General features: G+C 33.3%; 2 protein-coding genes across 5 annotated transcripts; one reads left to right on the forward strand and one right to left on the reverse strand.

Annotated features, from left to right (window-relative positions):
- Window positions 1-1,138: 1,138 nt before the first annotated feature.
- LOC148300905 (cyclin-dependent kinase 2-interacting protein) lies at window positions 1,139-6,463 on the reverse strand. Of its 2 annotated transcripts, none has more exons than XM_088274135.1 (4): window positions 6,338-6,463; window positions 6,022-6,267; window positions 2,510-2,668; window positions 1,139-1,584 (listed from the first exon to the last, which is right to left on the reverse strand). In XM_088274135.1, exons 1-4 carry the CDS (start codon window positions 6,411-6,413, stop codon window positions 1,448-1,450), a joined length of 618 nt encoding a protein of 205 aa, XP_088130261.1. In that variant the 5' UTR covers window positions 6,414-6,463; the 3' UTR covers window positions 1,139-1,447. The 2 variants fall into 2 exon arrangements, with proteins under 2 accessions (XP_088130261.1, XP_088130262.1); XM_088274136.1 differs by having other exon boundaries at window positions 6,022-6,255; window positions 6,338-6,460.
- Window positions 6,464-6,597: 134 nt separating this feature from the next.
- Window positions 6,598-19,262, forward strand: caly (ubiquitin carboxyl-terminal hydrolase calypso). Of its 3 annotated transcripts, XM_088274127.1 has the most exons (9): window positions 6,598-7,339; window positions 9,099-9,253; window positions 13,246-13,431; window positions 14,440-14,711; window positions 15,439-15,606; window positions 16,010-16,119; window positions 16,906-17,127; window positions 17,394-17,563; window positions 17,891-19,262. In XM_088274127.1, exons 1-9 carry the CDS (start codon window positions 6,974-6,976, stop codon window positions 17,892-17,894), a joined length of 1,653 nt encoding a protein of 550 aa, XP_088130253.1. In that variant the 5' UTR covers window positions 6,598-6,973; the 3' UTR covers window positions 17,895-19,262. The 3 variants fall into 3 exon arrangements, with proteins under 3 accessions (XP_088130253.1, XP_088130255.1, XP_088130254.1); XM_088274129.1 differs by having other exon boundaries at window positions 16,924-17,127; window positions 17,394-19,262; XM_088274128.1 differs by having other exon boundaries at window positions 9,099-9,243; window positions 13,248-13,431; window positions 17,394-19,262.
- The last annotated feature ends 74 nt before the right edge of the window (window positions 19,263-19,336 follow it).

Consider the following 19,336-nt stretch of genomic DNA (forward strand, 5'->3'; position numbering starts at 1 on the left):
TTCTTCTATTCTCTCTTGGGCGATCAAGTTCACACTGCATCGATACAATGCAATACCCTATGCACCATCTGGGTGAGGAAAGGGGCCAAAGCGAAAATATTTATATACCAGTTTTTTTAACATCTCATTATAAGAAAAAAGGTTTTATCATTTTGTATTTAAAAAAAAAAACATATTAGAAATCCGGTACATTAAATGCTACACTACATAATTAGAAAAGTAATTTAAATGCTAAAATACAAATGGATTTTGTAACTGTTTGATTTCAGTTGCCATCCATTATATATCAGTAGTAATAATTTCAAAAGAGAACAATCACACAAATTTTTGGGGCATAAAGAAGTGGGACAACTCCACAGTATTGGAATTCTAAATGTTTCACTTCTGAGAAACCATGACAACCAAGATAGATGCAAAAGCATCAACTTCCATTTAGTGTCTCAAATTATTACAAAGATTCATTATGATTTTATGAACAGAACCCTCATTTTGTATAACACAAGAAAGACATCAAAAAAACAACAACAACAACAAAAACAATATATTTCTATTTTTAAGTATTTTTGTAGTAATAATTTTGATTGTAACTCTGAATAAACAACTAATGGATAAAATTGATCCACAAAGACATCTTTCCCTTTAAAGGGGATATAATATAAAACTAAAACACTTGGATAATACCAATTTAGAGTTTATTAATGTAAACATGACTTGTTTGGAAAACTATAGATGTTTTCATCAATAGGTAAAAATACAAACTGTATATATTTTCACCTGTTGATGAAAACTTCTGTAATTCTCGAAACTAATAGTGATCATATCATTTAAGCTCAAGTGGTCTTTTACAAGTGTTTCATTTTTTTTATATAATATTTAAATCACTTTATTATTCCACAAAATTAACCCCAAAGCAATAAATAAAAAAAGGCAGAAAGATTTATTTATGTTAAAAAAAATACACAGAATAAAATTTCATCTATTAAATAAACTAAATTTTCTAAATATATTGCATAAAAAATGAGGTTGTTTCATTTGAAATTTTGAAGTGTTCAATTATTGATGTATTGATTTGCTTTTTCATATAAAATTAAATGAGGGCGATACTGTCTGTAGACAAAATTATTGAAAAAAACCATAAGAAAATAAATGAGTCTTTAATAAATAGTTTATTTTAAACAATACATAAAAATAACAAATACATAATTGTATTAAAAATTCAGGTGAGATAAAAAAATAGTAGGCACATATTTCATCATCCAACTTTGAAAAACGGTTATCTTGCCAATTTGACAGTGACATAATATATGCTAAGAAGTATATGATATCAACATTAAGATAATTCAATTGATTTTTCCTTACCTTTCAATAATATACAGATCCAAACACAAGTCACTGTGAAATCGGCAAAGTAACATATGGCTCTTTGAAAGATGGATGAAAGTTTCAATTATTTATTTTCAATATAAAAAAATCCCATTTCAGCTTGGAAAAAGTCTATTAAGGTATTGTCAACAAAGATGTTATACTCCCAGGAACTCACGTAGGCCTCTGTAAGGCATTTTTCTCTACAATGTGCAATATTTTCTGAAAAAAAATATGTATTAATATATTATAAACAAATGAAAAGAACATAATATTAAACACCTATTTAAAGCGTAACCAGATGCATAGGACGCCAAATTCGTATGCATACAAATACAGAATGGATGTTTTACACAGACGTGTTTATCATTGTACTAAAGAAAACCAATTAGAGATGTAGAATCAACTCTCCAGGGTTTATTATTATAATTTTTTTTTTTTATTATAAAAACAATATTATGAATTTAATGGAATTTCATGCACACATATTCTCACTTAAAAAAAACATTATGTATATAGTATATATTTTATACATTGTATTTTAAGAAGGCTTCTTTTCTTTGGTTCTCAGTTACTTAAGAGTTTAAATGAATAGAAACCAGTGGTTCCCAATTAGTTTTTCCTCCGTACCACTATTGCAGGAATAAATAATAAAAAGACAGATTTTTTAAAACATTTATTACCATAAAAAAAAAACAGTTCTAATGCCAGTAAAAATCAGTGTAATAAGACAAAAGTCATGTGCGAGATTGCATACCCATTGATGATTACCTGCTAGAGGTTCGCGTACCACTAATTGGGAAACAAAGGTGTATAACATTTGTTTTATGAGGATTTATCAAGAGGAACTGGTATTTAAAAAAAAATCATAACTTATCCTTCCAGTACTTTTACTTTATACATGAAGTCCCTAAAAAAATATTGATATTCATTATTTTATCATAAAAACAGCATTCAAATACGTACCCAGCTCAAAATATATGATTGCTTTAAATAACAAAATTAAGGTGTGATCATGTAATCATAATGTCTAGTAACTTATGCATATTACCTAAACTCATTTTTTTCTTCTTCCATTTTTACAGTATTGTATCATTAGGCATCCATGGCAACAAATTATAATGAGAAAGAAACCTATTATATTTACCAGTTACAGTTTTCTTCAATTGATATTCTGAAGCAAACATTTCCGTACATTTGGTGATTTGAAATGCTAGTTTTGATGCTGACCAGGTGTTTATAATAGGTTCTGAAGTTGGACACAATTTAGCTAAGGCATTTAATTGTTTACAAACTGTTTGCATTCCTGAAACAACAAAAAAACCTTTATATTACTTATATAAATGTTAAAAGTACATAATTTATTTTTGAAGCACTAACTTTGTGTATTTCATTTTAACCCGATGGTTGCCACAGACGAGATATCTCGGCAAATGGCGGAGTGCCCGTATTGCCAGAGACGAGATATCTCGTAAGTACTTTTGATGACGTATTACTCCGCAGTTTTAACTCATATTGACAATCTGTCAAAAACGGAACATACATTGCCATCTGTTAAAGTTCTCACAAAATATTTTATAAAGTTTTTAAATACTTTTAAGTGATTTATCTGTATCACTTTCAGCTGACAGTTGACAGATGTCATTAGGGCTACCACTCAAACCACTTGAAATATTGATTATTTTAATCGATTGTTTTGAACGCCAGGGGTTTTTATTTTGCTCAATTTTTTTGTGTTTTTCTTATTATTTTAAAATATTATTATGAAAATATTTGTTTATTTATACCTTTCGCGTTATATTTACTCCGATTTTATCAGTGTTTTGCTAGTGATATTGGTTTCTTTTCACAACTTTTTAGTAAATAAATTATTTCTTTGTGCTAAGTTCTTTGTTCTTCTTCGTGCTAAGTGAAAAAGAACAACCCGGTACTTCTCATGGCAGAAAACGGAAGGCAGAATTTCTATCGCGACTTACAGAAAGACATTTTTTGGAAAAACTACCACGGACCGAAAAAAATCATCCCCGACTGCGAAGTGTATTGTGTGTACTAGCAAAAAACTAAGAAAAGAGTCTAGTTATAGGTGTAAATAATGCAAGATGGCTCTTTGTGTTATACCGTGCTTTGAGAAGTACCACACAATGGAAAATTACTAATTTATCACATTTCTAACTATACTTCATTCTAAGATACCTGATAAATAATAGTTAAGTGTTAATATTAAATTTACTATTTTTTTACATTTCAAACTATATTCCATTGATAAATAATAGTTTTGTGTTAGTATTAAATTTAATAAAAACTTGCGTGTGCGACTCAGTGTGACAACCCTGTCTGAGATGAAAATTTGAAACTGGTTTAACTTCAAGAATAAAACTCTAACAATCGATGCGGGATATAATATTTGGTAAGTAAATTAAAATTTAATAAAAACAACAAAAAAATATTATTTTTTTTCAAAAAAATACTTGGCCTGTTAAGCACTGCGGCGTAATTTATTTGCGGCTATGAAAAGGTTAAATTTAAAATATAAGTTTGTTTTAAAATCACTATAAATATTTTATCATAACTTAATTATAATGTCTACCGGTTTGGAAGCTAACTGTTTTGTATTGATGTATATTATTTATATTTTCTCTTTTTCAATATAAATAATTTTTCCTAGTAAAATTTTGCAAATAAAATTAATGCTGATTTACATGATGACAAACTGCTAAGTATTTCAAAATGTATGTTAATAATAATTTGGATAATAATTAATAAAGTGCAATTTTTCTAAAATACTACCTCAAGGGGGCTTACAAAGACTTAGGTTCATGTTGTAATTTTCCATAAATTAAAAAATGGCAATAATGAAAAAATATCACAAATAGGCCATGAGGATAAAACAGTAGGTAATCAAAAAATAATACATTAATATAAATAATGGAGTTGTTGAAGTAATAGTTTTAAAATATGTATTTTTCAAGGGACCTATCAAAATAAACTATGAATGCGGAAAAACAATTTGTATGACATTCCAGTAGCTCGAGTGTACTTTTTTGCAAATATGCACAAAAATAGTTGATTTTAGAAAAAAATACAAAAAAACGGAAATGGGTATCATGCGAATTGACGATAAAACCAATTGATAAGTATTTAAAATGGTTTATTTAAAAAAATAATAATTGATTACTATTTGAAAATTTTATAGTCAAAAATATCAAATTTGGAGCGTAATTCAAACGGTGAATGTGATAAAATGATGATAGAGAAACGATCAATGCGATCTATTTTGTATGAAATGAATCCGGGGTAAAAAAATAAATGACACGTCCGGGAAAACTATTATTCGAGGAACGATAGATAGATGTTTCACTGTACATAGTAATGATGTTTAATGAAATAAAATAACTAAAAGAAAAGATGAAATACTTTATATGTTAGTGTGATTTAAGTGCTTTGATTTCAAGATAGTGAAAAGTAATATGATTTGTGAATAATCTAAGAATAAGAATGGAAAAAATATTTTGTTTGCGACATTACCATAAGCTAAACTACCCAAACTAGGGTGAACAGGCATAACAACAAAAATATAAGATGATATTCTCTTTATCCCATATAAAAAAAATATTCTCTTTATCCCATCCTTGTCTCACATTCTTCCTTTATATAGACCTCTACTATGCATAGTTGTGAAGAACTGTAATTGGAACTCATGATTTTATTTTTTGTATTCTGATGTATCATATATTGTAACTGTTGTTCTTCCTTCCAATAAAATAAAAAATATTTTGTTGGAACGTTAATTTAACCCGAAATTCTGTTTAATGAGTTGGTGCAATACAATCTGTTATATTGGAGAACTATTTGGATTATAGGAACTCCCGTTCCTACTTAACACTTTTATACCCTACCCTCGGGTTATTTTCAGGCATATTTTTTATAAACAAGCAAAAAATTCAAAACAAGTCAGGTATGAAACCTGAAAAAAAATTGTCAGTGTATCTGGTCATCATCATCTTCTAAAGGCAGCGCCTTGTAGTGTCAGCCACTTGTCTCTGTCAGTCGCCATCCTCTTGAGCTGCGAATAGGAGGAGACGTCCATGAGCCGCTTCAAATCCTGGAAGTATGAAGTTCTTGGGCGGCCTCTTGTTCGTTTTCCCAAGATTCTTCCTTCGAAGATGTTGCTAAGAAAGGTGCTATTTCTAATTGAGTGCCCTATTAGCTTGGCCTTCCTCTTCAAAATATGATTTAAAAGCTCTCTTCTTTCTTTTACGTCCTGCAACACCTTTTCGTTGGACTTCCTTACAACCCATGATGTCTTGGTCATCTTCCTCCAAACCCACATCTCAAGTGTATCTGGTACGCGTTAAATATTTTTGGAACAGATATCTTTTCTCGTGCGCATAGGCCATATGGATTAGCGCGGAATGGTGGTAATAACTCGACACTGGCTATAACACCCAAGATGGGTGAAAAGCCATTAAAAAGAAGAAGAAGAAGGAATGGTGAAGAAAAACAGCGCCTATAACGTACGTTCGTATGTGTAGGGCGATTAAGTAATAGGTGACAAAATTATAAGGTGACAAAATTATAAGGTACATATGTTATTAAAATTCACCAAACACTGTTAGTGGAAAGAAAATCACATTTACTATGATAATATCACAATTATACCTTCAACGATGTGTTCCAACCCACTGGTAGCTTCCAATAAAGAGTCACATAATGATGTCAACTGAGAGGGATAGCCTCCTCCAATTGTTTCATGCAAATTCAGCGACTGGATTGTCTTGCACAGCAACAGTCCTTTCTTTTGCAGTTGATTCCATTGTTGAATATATGAGTTGAATGTGCATACATGAGTGAAGGCAGTTTTAGCAGGACCGGTTAATTCACGAAGCGGAGTACCTAAATTATTAACTATTAAATATAAATGATGAACAGTCACTTCAGACAAATTTCATATTTTGATTATTAAAATTATTTTTACCTATTGGAGAAAATGATGAAGTAGTGTTAAGTTTTCTATCCGGTGTTTTTAATACTTCACCTTGCGATTTTGACATTTCGCTAGCACGTGCGACTTTGTTTTGTTTTGAACAATTTTCATTGTGACTTTGACGTTTCAAACGCTTGTCTATGGTCTCTGAAAAATACTGTAGATTATTGAGGTACCTACCTACATATCAGTACGTGAAAAATGAGATAGTTTATCTACGTTTGTTTGATAATCTATGGCCAATTTATTTCTTGCCCTGTTCGGTGTTTTGTTATTTTCTGCCATCTTCATCATTTCTAGTTATTTCAATTCGTAGTTTTTAACTTTTAACAATTTCAGATATTGATTCTCAATATTATACATTGAATTTCTACTGTGCATATGTTCAGCATATCACCAAGACCATGGTGAAGTAATTTGTAATTGCAAATGCTAAAATATTAATTACTTTTATAGCTCTAGTCTTCGGATTTCGCGTTCGCGAAATTCAATATTTTTTGTTTTAATCACAAGAGGATTATAACGTCTTACCATTTCGGTAGCAAATATTAAGTTATAGAGACAGCTCTTTGTTTTTCATCTAACGATACTATTTTTGAGTAATGCACTGTTTCGAAAGCTCTTGAAATGCCGGTAGAACTTAATAGCTTGACAGAAGGATGGTTGGAATTAGAGAGTGATCCGGGCTTATTTACTTTATTATTAGAAGACTTCGGCGTAAAAGCGGTTCAAGTCGAGGAAATCTACGACTTGCACAAGCCATTGGAGCTCCCAGTTTACGGTTTTATATTTCTCTTTCGATGGATCGAGGAACGCCGGTCTCGCCGTAAGGTCGTAGATCAGATCGAAAGTTTCGTTAAAGATGAAGAAGCAGTTAATAATATATTTTTCGCTCAGCAAATGGTCCCGAATAGTTGCGCCACACACGCTTTGCTCTCGGTTCTCCTGAATTGTCCTAATATTCATCTTGGCCATACACTCAGCAGGCTTAAGGTAAGAAGAAAAAAAAAGGTGTAATATATTTTTTTTAAATTTATTTTTCAAAACATATTACATACATAAGTCATATATACAATATTCCCGATGAGTAATTTCTATTTCTCATTTTGGGACATGGGATTAAGGTTAACAAGACTGGAACGCAAATAATAATGTTACAAAAAGATTTTTTTTTAAATAACCAAACCTAATACATGGCAAAATATAAAAACAATAAACAGGTATAATAAATAGGCATAAGAAGCATTTTTAAAAGAAATAAATGAGAAAAACATAAGGTAAGAAGCATATTTAAAATAACCAAATGAGAAAATATAAAAAATCAGAAAATATAAAAAAACATAAGGTTACAAAAACACAAAATAAGAAAATATGACTACTCACTGCATATATATCTTTCCATAAAGTATTTTTTCAGATCATTCATTTTGGATCCCCGAATGGGTTCTATGTCGGGCAAATGGTTAATTTGGGTATAGGCAATAAATTTTAAGGACCTTACTCCAAATTTAGTAGTGTTTATCAGCTCCACATGTATTTTGTTATGTCCTCCTGTAATATGATTATGAATTTCTATGTTAAAATCAGTATTGTATTGCTGTGAGTCATTTTAATCATTATTTGAAGCATTGTATTTGTAATCTCATAAGTTGGTAGAATGTCAAAATATTTTGTAAATATACCTTTCTATAGAAAAATGGATACAAGTAAGATCAGCCTTTTTAAGTTGTTTTTTCTCCTCTTTCGGGATTTCCTGGTTGAGGGTGATCTAGTTCCTTCATCAACTCATCTAGTTCTAGATTTGAAAGTGGTTGGTCATGTCACATCACATCTTCGGTTGTTACATCTTCAGCACCAATCGTCGTACTTGTTTAATTATTTAAACATATTGCATACATATCGCTCACTCCTTTCAACAACGTCGTATATCAAAAATCGTCAATTTTAAGTTGTGCATGTTTTCGAAATGCCCAGAAAAGGTACTATATCCCAGCAAAAGCGGCATATTTTTAACTTAATATTTACCCGCTACAGGGCAGAAAATGTTGTTTTTTCATTTTGAAGAAAAAATATTGTTTAATTATTTTTTTAAATATTTTTCAAATGGAGAAAAAACATTCAGGTTTTACCTAAAAAGATCTCTTGCACAGTAAAAAGTTCAATAAGTGGCTTGATATTTATTTTTAATACATTTTATATTGTTTTTAATCTTTAAAAACTATCTCCTGAAAAATCAAGTTTTTTGATATATGACATTGTTGAAAGGAGTGAACGATATGACACGTTTATAATATTCCCGATGAATAATTTCCATTACTCATTTTGGGACATGGGATTAAGGTTATTAAACTGAAAAACAAATAAGAAAACACAGTGCAAAGTGTTAAATATAAAACAATAAAAGTTACCGTAAATAAGCAAAAAAAACATAAGGTGAGAAGCATATTTAAAGGGAAAAAATGAGTAAATGTAACTAATCACTATTGTGAATCAGTGTAAATCGTTCCGGTGCAAAACGACTGTTACCTGTAAAATAAAATAACAACTATGTAGTATTTTCTGTCCGCCTCCGTGGTGTAATGGTTAGTATGTTTAGCTACCATACTGGAGATCCCGGGTTCGATTTCCAGGGAAGGGTAAAAATAAATCCTAGTGATTTTCACTGTAATATTTATTTAATATAACTCTAGACTGGTCCCTGAAGCGCAGGATTGATCTGACTGTTACCTGTAATGTTATTACCCTGTATCAGGTCCACACCACGGGAATGAGTCCGGAGAATAAGGGCTGGGCCATCAGCAACACCCCCGAGCTGGCCTGCGCGCACAACTCTCACGCCATCCCGCAAGCGCGCAGAAAGACAGACAAGCAGGCCATGTCTTCCGGAAGGTTCACAGGTTGTCTATTAGTTAAGTTTGCTTTTCATTACTTACACAAACGACTCGATGCTGACAATTTTTCAAGAAGATCGCCGGCGAGTTGCGGTAACTCACTATTTTCTCACAGCAACGTTTCGGCAACTCACTATTTTCTCACAGCAACGTTTCGGCACTCTAACCCATCATCAAACGCATCAATTTCATTATTTTTAAACTTCGCTAATCACATTGTTTAATTTTAATAACCTTCTTGTTTTGTGTCACATTTTTACCCACGTAATTTTGCGTTAAAAAACTGACAAAAGTAGCCGTAATTTTAATACCATTAATACGTACTTCAGTGTCGGTTTTTTAAAATGCCAATTATTCATTCTGCATGTTAACCAAAACCATTTTGATGTTTAGTCGTTTGACTTCTACAACCGTGTTAAAATGTCGCATGTTTTCGCGTTTACAACGCTAGCCATTCAAAATTTCTATGTTTGCACGTAAGACTCATTTTACTAGTCAAGTGTTCTGAATAGTTTAATTATTGGAACAAGTATAATATAAGTCTAATTTTGTCTGCCTCCGTAGTGTAATGGTCAGCACGCTCGGCTACCGTTCTGGAGGTCCCGGGTTCGATTCCCAAGGGGGGTAAAATAAATATAAGTGATTTTTTCACTGTCATATTTATTCAACATTACCCTGGACTGTTAACTGAAGCGGAGGGCTGATCACCTTTCCTTCATGTGTAAATGATCAAGATAACACTGCGTTTATATGACGTAGTGCCCTATGCACCATTGGGGTGCGGATAAGGGTTTTATTTATTTATATATATATAATATAAGTAATCGTTGCCTGAGATACTTATGACATACTAAGATTTGCTACGTTTTTTTTCTAATTTCAAAACCAGTATCTCGTAACTATATTTATACCGGCCTGGCAGTTAAAAGTATAATGCTGCTTTTAAGTTTAAGTCTTAAAATTTTAAGTTTCGGGTGGTATTTCAAATATGGATGCCTTGGATGAACCAATATGGTGAAAACATTCCTTTAAGACATATTGCACATCCACAGCTCTGTGGATGTATATAGTTGTGATAAGATTATTTAACTTATTTGTTTTAAAAAATTATTTTTACTTATTTTCTTATTAATTTAAAGTACCTACCGATATTACACTCTCCATAGTAATGAAATTAAAATGCCAGGTTTTTTTATTGTCATAGTCTAAAATGTGACATATTGTCTCCTTGTACCGACTAACCACTGAGTTAAACTTCTTGCATGATATATTAACAATGCAATAAATATTTGTTGACTACTATTCCGTTCTTATGAAGAGAACGTAAGCAGTTGCAAACATATGTTAACACATTGAAAGCCATGTGAGTTATATTTAACTCACACTGTGTTTGGTCAAGAGGTTGCATGAGTTAAATATAACTCTTAAATATATATATATTTTTTGGTTTGTATTTCATGAAAAAACATTTAATACAAAAAAAAGAACCACAATCTTCATATTTGTATGTAGTCAGTCTGTTTACTTTATGTATTAATTTTTAAATCAAACACAGATTTTTGAGTCTACTAAGTTGTATTTTACTGTTGAAAAATACATAAAAATTAATATTGTGACAATTGTTTAGCCTAGTTATGGCATTTTCGAACGAATGTGAAGATTAAATGGACTGACGGTCCTTAATCTTCACATTCGTTTGAAAATGCCATAACTAAGCAAAACAATTATCACAATATTAACTTTTATGTGTTGTATAATAAAATACAACTCAAAAATCTGTGTTTGATTTAACAATTAATACATGAATTAAAATGGAGTTCTACAAATTAAACGCTAAATCAATAAATAAAAAAATATTTTTAATTAATGTTTTACTTAGTAAATACCACTATTTCTTAAAATCTACTGTGACACGTGTTTCGATGCATTCCGCATCATTTTCAAACACCGTATGTGAAGCTAATTCTAAACTTTAGAGTTGGGTCCTTGGGACGTTGAAGGTTGAAGAGGGGGTAGTAGCTGTTTCTTATTTTTATTTATTAATGAAATTTTTATTTTTATTTTTATTTCTTATCAGAGGGAACATAGACAAAAGGGGGGAGGCTTTAGTCATTGTCATATTGTTAATTATGGGTTTATTGTTATTTATATTCTTATGAATTTCTATTGTTTCAAAATGCTGCAGTTTATGGCTTTTCGTATTGATTATTTTTAGGATTTCTACGTTGTTGTGGTTAAATTTGTGATCATTATCTATTAAATGGTTAGCGAATTCCGAAAAATTATTATTTCTCAAACATAATTCATGTTCCCTGATTCTTGTTTTGAATTTTCGGGAAGTCATACCAATATACGAGCTTCCACAGTCGCAGTTTAATTTATATATGCCACTATTGTCCAATATATTTTCAGGATTATTTTGTGTTTTAAAGATTTTAGTTAAATTATTTTTTGTGTAAAATGCTGGTTTTATATTATTTGGGAATTTTTTGGTAATTTTATGTGATGTTTTATTTATGTAAATGATTCTTTTCCAGTTGGTTTTTACTTTTTCACTATACGTATCGGCTGAGTAGAGAAATGTTTTTGTTAAAATCTTTTTATTTTTACGCGCCAATATCGCGTCTATTATATTTGGGTTATAACCGTTATTGTAAGCAATTTGTTTAATTGTATTTATTTCTCTTTTGAACTTATTGTCATTTAATGGGAATTGTAGTGCTCTATGGATCATGGAGTTAAAGCTAGCTAGTTTATGATTAAGTGGATGGGCTGAACAAGAGGGAATTACAGTATCTGTATGTGTGGGCTTACGATATACATCAAAAGTAATTTTTTTATCTATAATTTCTAAACTGAGGTCTAAGAAATTGATTTGTTTACCTCCGTTATTTTCTAATGTAAATTGTATTTTATCGTTAAATATATTGATAAAATTTAGAAAGGAATCCAATTGTCTTGTTGTTCCTTCCCAAATTACCAATATATCGTCAACGTACCTGAACCAGTTTTTTACAAATTTGAGTAGGGGATGCTTAGACTTAAAGATTTCATTCTCTAAGTTATTTATGAAAATGTCCGCAAGAATTGGGGACAAAGGAGATCCCATGGGTAAGCCGTTAGATTGGACATATATTTTATTATTGAAATTAAAATAATTCTGATTAGTGCATACATCTAGTAGTTTAAGCATCTCCTTTACAATGCTTTTATCTAAAGGTGAGGCCTTTAGTAAGTTGTTGACAATTCTTTTGCAATCGTTCACCGGTACATTAGTAAATAGGTTCACGATGTCAAAAGAAATTAGTTTGGAATTGTCTAAAATTTCTATGTCTTTCAATCTGTCAATTAATTCGAAACTATTTTTAATTGTATAACTAGGTGTGAAAATGTGGTTAAAATTTAGCATATGATTTAATTTTTTAGACAAATAATAATTAGGCGCAGAGAAGGTAGGGACGACGGGACGTATTGGGATGCATTGTTTATGTAACTTTGGCAATCCATACAGGCGGGGAGGTCTCGGGTTCCTTGCCACGTGTTGATTGAATTGTAGCTTCCCACATGTGATGGGACACTCTCTTATCGTCTTCTTGATGTTTTCTTGGAATCTGCTGGTCGGGTCAATTTTTTGTATACTGAAGATGGGGTCTTGGAGGAATTCTTCAACTTTTTTAATGTAGTCTGTAGTGTTTAATATGATAATTGTGTTACCTTTGTCTGCTTTCGTTAAGGTTAGTTTGTTGGTAACTAATAAATCCTTTATAGATGAAGCTACATCCCAATCACTATTGTTTTTTGTGTTCACTGGTTTATTAATGAAATAAAAAAATAGTCTGTTTACAATTGTGGCCCCAATTATGGTGTTTTTTTTTCTTATATGAAAGTTAATGTGTCAAAATGTTTGTCAGCAAATTAACGCTTTGAATTTTGCTAATCTCATCATTGCAAGCTGCTGATAAAAGCCCGAGGTGGAATATGTTTTGAATACGATTGTCTGTACTTCACAGGGGAGGCATTCCACTTTGTGAGCTTTGTGCCGATCCACGGGCGGCTGTTTGAGCTGGACGGGCTGAAGCCGTACCCGCAGGACCACGGCCCGTGGGGGGCGCACGAGGACTGGACCGACAAGTTCCGCAGGGTCATGTCGGAGCGCCTCGGTATCGACACCGGGGAACAGTATCACGATATAAGGTACGCACATGATTTTATAACATGTACAAGGTCACAAAAACATGCCTCTGGATGTAATGGTTTCGGTCCATGGGTAATTCACAAGGTTATGGTTTTGGTGTACAAATATTTTTAGCACATTGTTTGCGGGAAACGCTTAAAAGCGTCTTTTACATACTGTTATTACAGAATGGGAGATGCTTATAAGCGTTCTATTTGCTTACTTTTGGTAGAGCGCAAGATACCAAAAAATATTGTACAGATCGGAATTGGGTTTGTGGTTGCTTGTGATTAATATACGATCCTAATTAGTATACTAATTAGGGTCGGGGTTCATGAATAAACCACCTGAAAACAATTTGTCAATACATAAATACACTATATACTCTAAAAGCTCCCGTCATATACCCAGGTCTGGTATTATAAACCTCTTGGTTTCCGTTCGGACCCATTGTTTCGGATCAAAGACAAAAATTATTACTAACGCTCTCAAACCCCCTATCACTATCAGCAGGGCATGTAAGCTAATACTAAATAATGTGTACAGCCCATCTACTTGGGGACTACGAACCCCCTAGGAAACCACCCGTACCGATAGGCCAACCCCTCACACTCTTTATTCACCCTCAACCCAAAGTCCTAAGGAGGAATACCAAGCAACCTAAGCTACTTCTTCTCCGTCTTAGTCCTCATTACTGAGGGTTGTGACCCTTTTTGAAGCAATGACTCTTCTCCAGTTATCCCTTGACTACGCTGCACGTAGCGCTCCAACCACCGAGGTGCCTGCTGCTGCCTTAACTTGATCAGTCCATCGTGTAGGGGATCTTCCTCTCCCTCTCTTCCTCTCCAGCCTACCAATCACAACCAGATTGTCCAGGCTATCCTTATTGCCACACTCAATGTGTCCAAAGAACTGAAGAATCCGTTGTGTACAGACACTGGCCAGAATCAAGCCATCCAAGTGTTAATTCCTGACAAATGAAGCTACTAAAGCACTGTATACTAAATATTGCTAATATTCTGTTTCAGGTTTAATTTAATGGCTGTCGTTCCTGATAGAAGACTTGCCATTACGCAGAAGCTGAAAGGTTTGGAATCGAATAAGAGTATTCTGCAGAATGCTCTCCGACAGCTCTGTAAAATTAAACAGAAAATGGATAAACTGAGAGCTAAACGTGACGCCGAACACGCCGCTAATGCGGCGATTGCTGCAAATGCCCTGAGTGCTGCAAATGCTGCCAGTGCTCCAAGTACTACAGGCGCCGCGAATGCAGCATGTGTTGCAAATACTCCAAATTTAGGTAAGAGAATTATATTTTTTCTACAAAGTAAATAAACACAAAGACAAACACCAAATTGCAGTAAAACCTCAATATAAGGACAGCTATTTAACGAACTTCGGATTTAAGGGACAAAAAATCCGGTCACTAATATTTATTTTCACCCCACCCTTCTGGGGATCGAAAGCGGGACAACAAAGAGGGTAGCTTAACATGCTAACCATTACACCATGGAGGCAGACATAAAACGGTTTTAACAGAATTATTTTTTTATTATTATATAAAGCCTCCATAGTGTAATGGTCAGCACGCTCGGCTACCATTCTGGAGGTCCCGGGTTCGATTCCCAGGGGGGGTCAAATAAAAAGTGATTTTTTTCACTCTAATATTTATTCAATATCACCCTGGACTGGTACCTGAAGCGGAGGGCTGATCACCTTTCCTTCATTTGTTAATGATTACGATAATACTGCGTTTATATGCAGTGCCCTATGCACCACTGGGGTGCGGATAAGGGTTTGAAGAAGAAGATATATAGCCAAATTTGTTTTTAATTTTTTTTATATTCAGTTGAGTTATAATTTTTATTGCTTCAAATATCTTATAAAAACTACGCAAATACCATTTTGTGAAACCAGCCCTGCTCCGGTATTTTAACCTGGTTCATGATGATCTTTGCTTCTCTATCCTTTAAAACTGTGAGTAAAAAAAAAAAGATTTTTAATATTTGAAAATATTTATACCATAGATATTCCAAGTAGCTGTGAGAATGAGCAGCCTGCCCAAGAAACTCCTAAAGAGTTGAACGCAGAAGCAGCACCCGCTGCACCGATGGAGCGAGTTTCACTATCACCTATAGACTTTATCTCCACCATGAGCGTACAGCTTTGTACTTATGACAGTTCAACAGAAGAAGGTAAACGTAGTGTTTATATATTCATATGAATATCAATTTTATTTACTCATATTTTTACTTCTAAAACCTTTTATAGTGTTTCCGCTTTATATAATTTGACATGTCCAAAAATCTGCAGAAATTTTCACATATTGAATAGCATTCAAATTTAGAGTAAACTCTTTACAGTGTTAAAATACAATTCAAATTTACAGTGACTCTTTGCAGTATTGAAATGGCATTCAAATTTAGAATGCATACTCCTTATTAAGCCTACACTGTGACTAAAAATACATTTAATCTTTATAGTTTTGAAATAGCATTCAAATTTAGAGTGACTCTTTGCAGTATTAAAATAGCATTTAAATTTAGAATGCGTACTCTTCATATTGACTACATTTGTCTAATTCTGACTATATTTCAGCTTCCTCAAGTCATCAGGCAACACCGCCGACGGAAGCCCAGAAATTCTTCATAATCCGACCCTCAAACAATGCGGAAGATAGTGTACAAATGGCCAGTAAAGAACTCAAGGTGGGTATAGTGAAAACCACATTAAACGCCAACACTTTAAACGCCAACACGTTAAACGCCAACACTAAAATGAAATTCACAACATTTTGAGGGTGTCCAAATACTTGTTCACAAAATCTGGATTATCTCCAATTACAGGCGTTATTTTCATATTATTTTTTGACATTTCATTAAAGATGAAGAAGAATATGGGAGTCTGGGCATTTGTATAAGTCTGATCACTGGTTTAAGTGATCAGTTTACACACGTGTAACATTCACCAATTCTACCCATTATTGACAACCACACTACTCAAATTCTTGGAAGTTCTATATATATATGAACCAATTTAGAAACCTTGTTCTTAAATCATTAGAACTTCACTAGAGACATCTATTGGTGAGATGTAAAGAAGCTTTTTATTAAGCAGAAACTCTTATTTTTTGCCGTGAGTCCGTTAATGTTAATATTTTATGTGTAAATACACTATAAAAACATAATAAGTAAAGTGATTGTGTACCGTGAACCTCTATAATAGATATCCAAATGACTTCCGAAAGGTTCACTACAAAAAATAGGCAAAAATATGTTTTTTTTTGTCAAAAATATTGTAATGTAAAACAATCCAGCACGGGACGGAAAGTTTGACACTCGAAATCGAGCAGCTTAGAGGTTAAGTATCAATCAACCGAACGGGTAGAAATACCTTTACAATCCTAAGTGAGTTGGCGAAAGAAAGACAAAAGCAGACTTGCTGCAGTCAAAATGCGATCTCCCAAACGAATAGGCAGCAAAATAATGAATTAGAGTGGCCTTGTTCCGCAGTCTGAGCCAGACGACGGGAAGGTGAGGATCAGCGCCGGCGGAGGGGGGGTGGTGGGCGTGACGGCCGGCGGGGAGGGGGAGCCGGAGCCGAAGGGGTCGCTGGGTAAGCCGGAGCTCTCCGCCCTGCTGGGGGAGCTGGACGCGCAAGTGCAGCAGTGCCAACAGGCCCTCAATGATGAGAACGACAAGAGAAACATGTACAAGGTATTTTTTTTTATTTATTTATTTGGCAGTCATCCAGTGAGAGGATGTTAGATGAAAGAAAATAATAATAACATTTAATAAAAAATTTCATAGTTTAAATGCGTTTAGCTTTATCATTTGTGTCTTTATCACGGTCTCTTGTATTTTTTGTACAAATATTTTTTGCTAAATCCATCACGGTTTCCCAGATGACAGCTATGTCAGCAATTTTTAAATAAAATAGTGGTTGCGTTTGCACCAAAATTAAAAGTCTTATTTAATTTCAGGTGGAAGATGCGCGGCGGACGCATAACTACGAGGAATTCATCTGCACATTCCTGTCCATGCTGGCTGAGCGAGGGCGCCTGGCGGAGCTGGTGGCTCCGTTGGTCGGCGGGGCCCCCCATCCAGCGCCGCACCGCAACAGGAACCGAAATCGCACCCGCACCAAAAGGAAGTGAGCAATTCGGTGAACTTTACTTGAACCACACCGTTGCTAGTTCAGTATCAACTTTACTTGAACCACACCGTTGCTTGCCGTCCCATCTTTGCGGAGTGCCTGGCTCTTGACTAGAGTAGATGGAAAACAGGAGAAATATGTACCAGGAACAAACTAAGATTTCTGCTTACGCTTAACAGTTGATCTCTCATATTCTGTTACTGGTAAAAAGTTACCAGTCTTGAATTGAAAATTTAACTGTATTGGGTATCATCTTTTATATATTTCTCTATAAATTTCAATAACAGCGATTGATACCATTTTTTTTGGTAATACATGATGCAGATAGCGGATCATCCTATTGCCAGAATGAACCCATTTGAGGGACAGGGTGAAGAGGAGCTTTCGAGAAGCCCGGCTGAGCTACCAAGCTGAAAAATTCAGTAACGGTAGGTGGCAATTTTACATTTGGGTTCTACTCTTATGTATCTCAAAATTCTATCCAATTTGGTGTAGAATAAACTTACCAGCGCTTTGATACTCTCGGAAACAGCGATAGTATTTCTGATATGCTGAGTAGACTAAATTAATGTAAAAGACAAGAAAAGACTTTGCTCTGGTGAAACGTTCCACGGCTAACCAATTCCTACAAACCTGGTTCATACCCCGGCTACATGACTCATAAGTCACGTTTGTTTATTCCAAAATTCTAGTTTCTAAGGTCATATTTGTACTAAATCTTGTACTAAATTCACTTTTATTTTGTACTATTTTTCCAACCAGTTTTGTCAAATTTTTCCATTGTCCCTATAATTTTACCACAGCTAAGCGCCTTTGAAGTAATATAGTACGAAAATGGCACTATATAAATTATCTAAAATTATTTTTATCACATACCTTGTCTTCTTCACAGACATGCATAGATATAAACCACAAATTTGAAATAGAGAAATTTATTTAAGTGAGGAGGCAGGACAAAGGGATGGGTTATAAAGCTAGATTGGAAGAAGTTATTTAAAAAAATAGGTAATTTATTCAAACTACTACTAACTGTTTTATTACGTAAATTTACTTGATTGATAATTATGTCAATATTCTGTTTTGAAGCATTTTTAAATTATAAAATTATACAATCAATAAACTTTTACTTGCATGATTTTTTTAATGGTTAGTGCTTATTGCATTTCCACTAGATAAATTAATTTCTGCCATGACTTTATGAATTTATATATCCTTTCTGAGTAGTTAAGAAATCTTTTCTGTCTGTTCTTATACTGGGTCATTTAGCAACTCGGTCCCCTTAAATTAGTATTTCCATTTGTTTATAATATTATCCTATCTATAAAATGATGGTAAATTGAGTCTAATTAACGGCTCAATGATCATCCTCTGAATCACTCAGCGTGAATAAAAGGTCCTTCTCTAACAACCTTCATTGAAAGATTTAGGCTAGGTGATGATCAGTCCTTTGCTTCAAGCACCAATCCCGGGCAATATTAAATAATAATAAATCTCTCATATTTCTTTGACCCCGCCGGAAATGAAACGTGGGACCTCGTATAATACCCAAATGCACTAAGGACTACACCACGAAGGCTAACTCCTTTAGTATGTAAAGTGGTACATATATGCTTTGTTTGTATGTATTATTTTACAAATTATTAAATTCTATACCAAATTTGTATTATAGATAATAAATAATGTGATGTTATGCCAATATGTGTTCATTATTTTTCTGCTTTCCAGCCAAGTTAATTTTATTATAATTATTATATGATAAAATCCTTTCGG

This window comes from Brachycentrus maculatus, unplaced genomic scaffold (genome assembly GCF_059751285.1).
Source record: "Brachycentrus maculatus isolate JH-2025_06_01 unplaced genomic scaffold, ASM5975128v1 h1tg000635l, whole genome shotgun sequence".
NCBI classification, from domain to species: Eukaryota; Metazoa; Arthropoda; class Insecta; order Trichoptera; family Brachycentridae; genus Brachycentrus; species Brachycentrus maculatus.

Excerpts from the sequence above, each read along its gene's own strand:
- LOC148300905 (XM_088274135.1), bottom strand. The coding sequence starts at position 6,413 with ATGTCAAAATCGCAAGGTGAAGTATTAAAAACACCGGATAGAAAACTT. Across the intron at positions 2,669-6,021 it reads GTTGGAACACATCGTTGAAG|GAATGCAAACAGTTTGTAAA; the intron begins GTATAATTGTGA and ends TTGTTGTTTCAG. Across the intron at positions 1,585-2,509 it reads ATTGAAGAAAACTGTAACTG|AAAATATTGCACATTGTAGA; the intron begins GTAAATATAATA and ends ATTTTTTTTCAG.
- caly (XM_088274127.1), top strand. The coding sequence starts at position 6,974 with ATGCCGGTAGAACTTAATAGCTTGACAGAAGGATGGTTGGAATTAGAG. Across the intron at positions 7,340-9,098 it reads ATACACTCAGCAGGCTTAAG|GTCCACACCACGGGAATGAG; the intron begins GTAAGAAGAAAA and ends ACCCTGTATCAG. Across the intron at positions 13,432-14,439 it reads GAACAGTATCACGATATAAG|GTTTAATTTAATGGCTGTCG; the intron begins GTACGCACATGA and ends ATTCTGTTTCAG.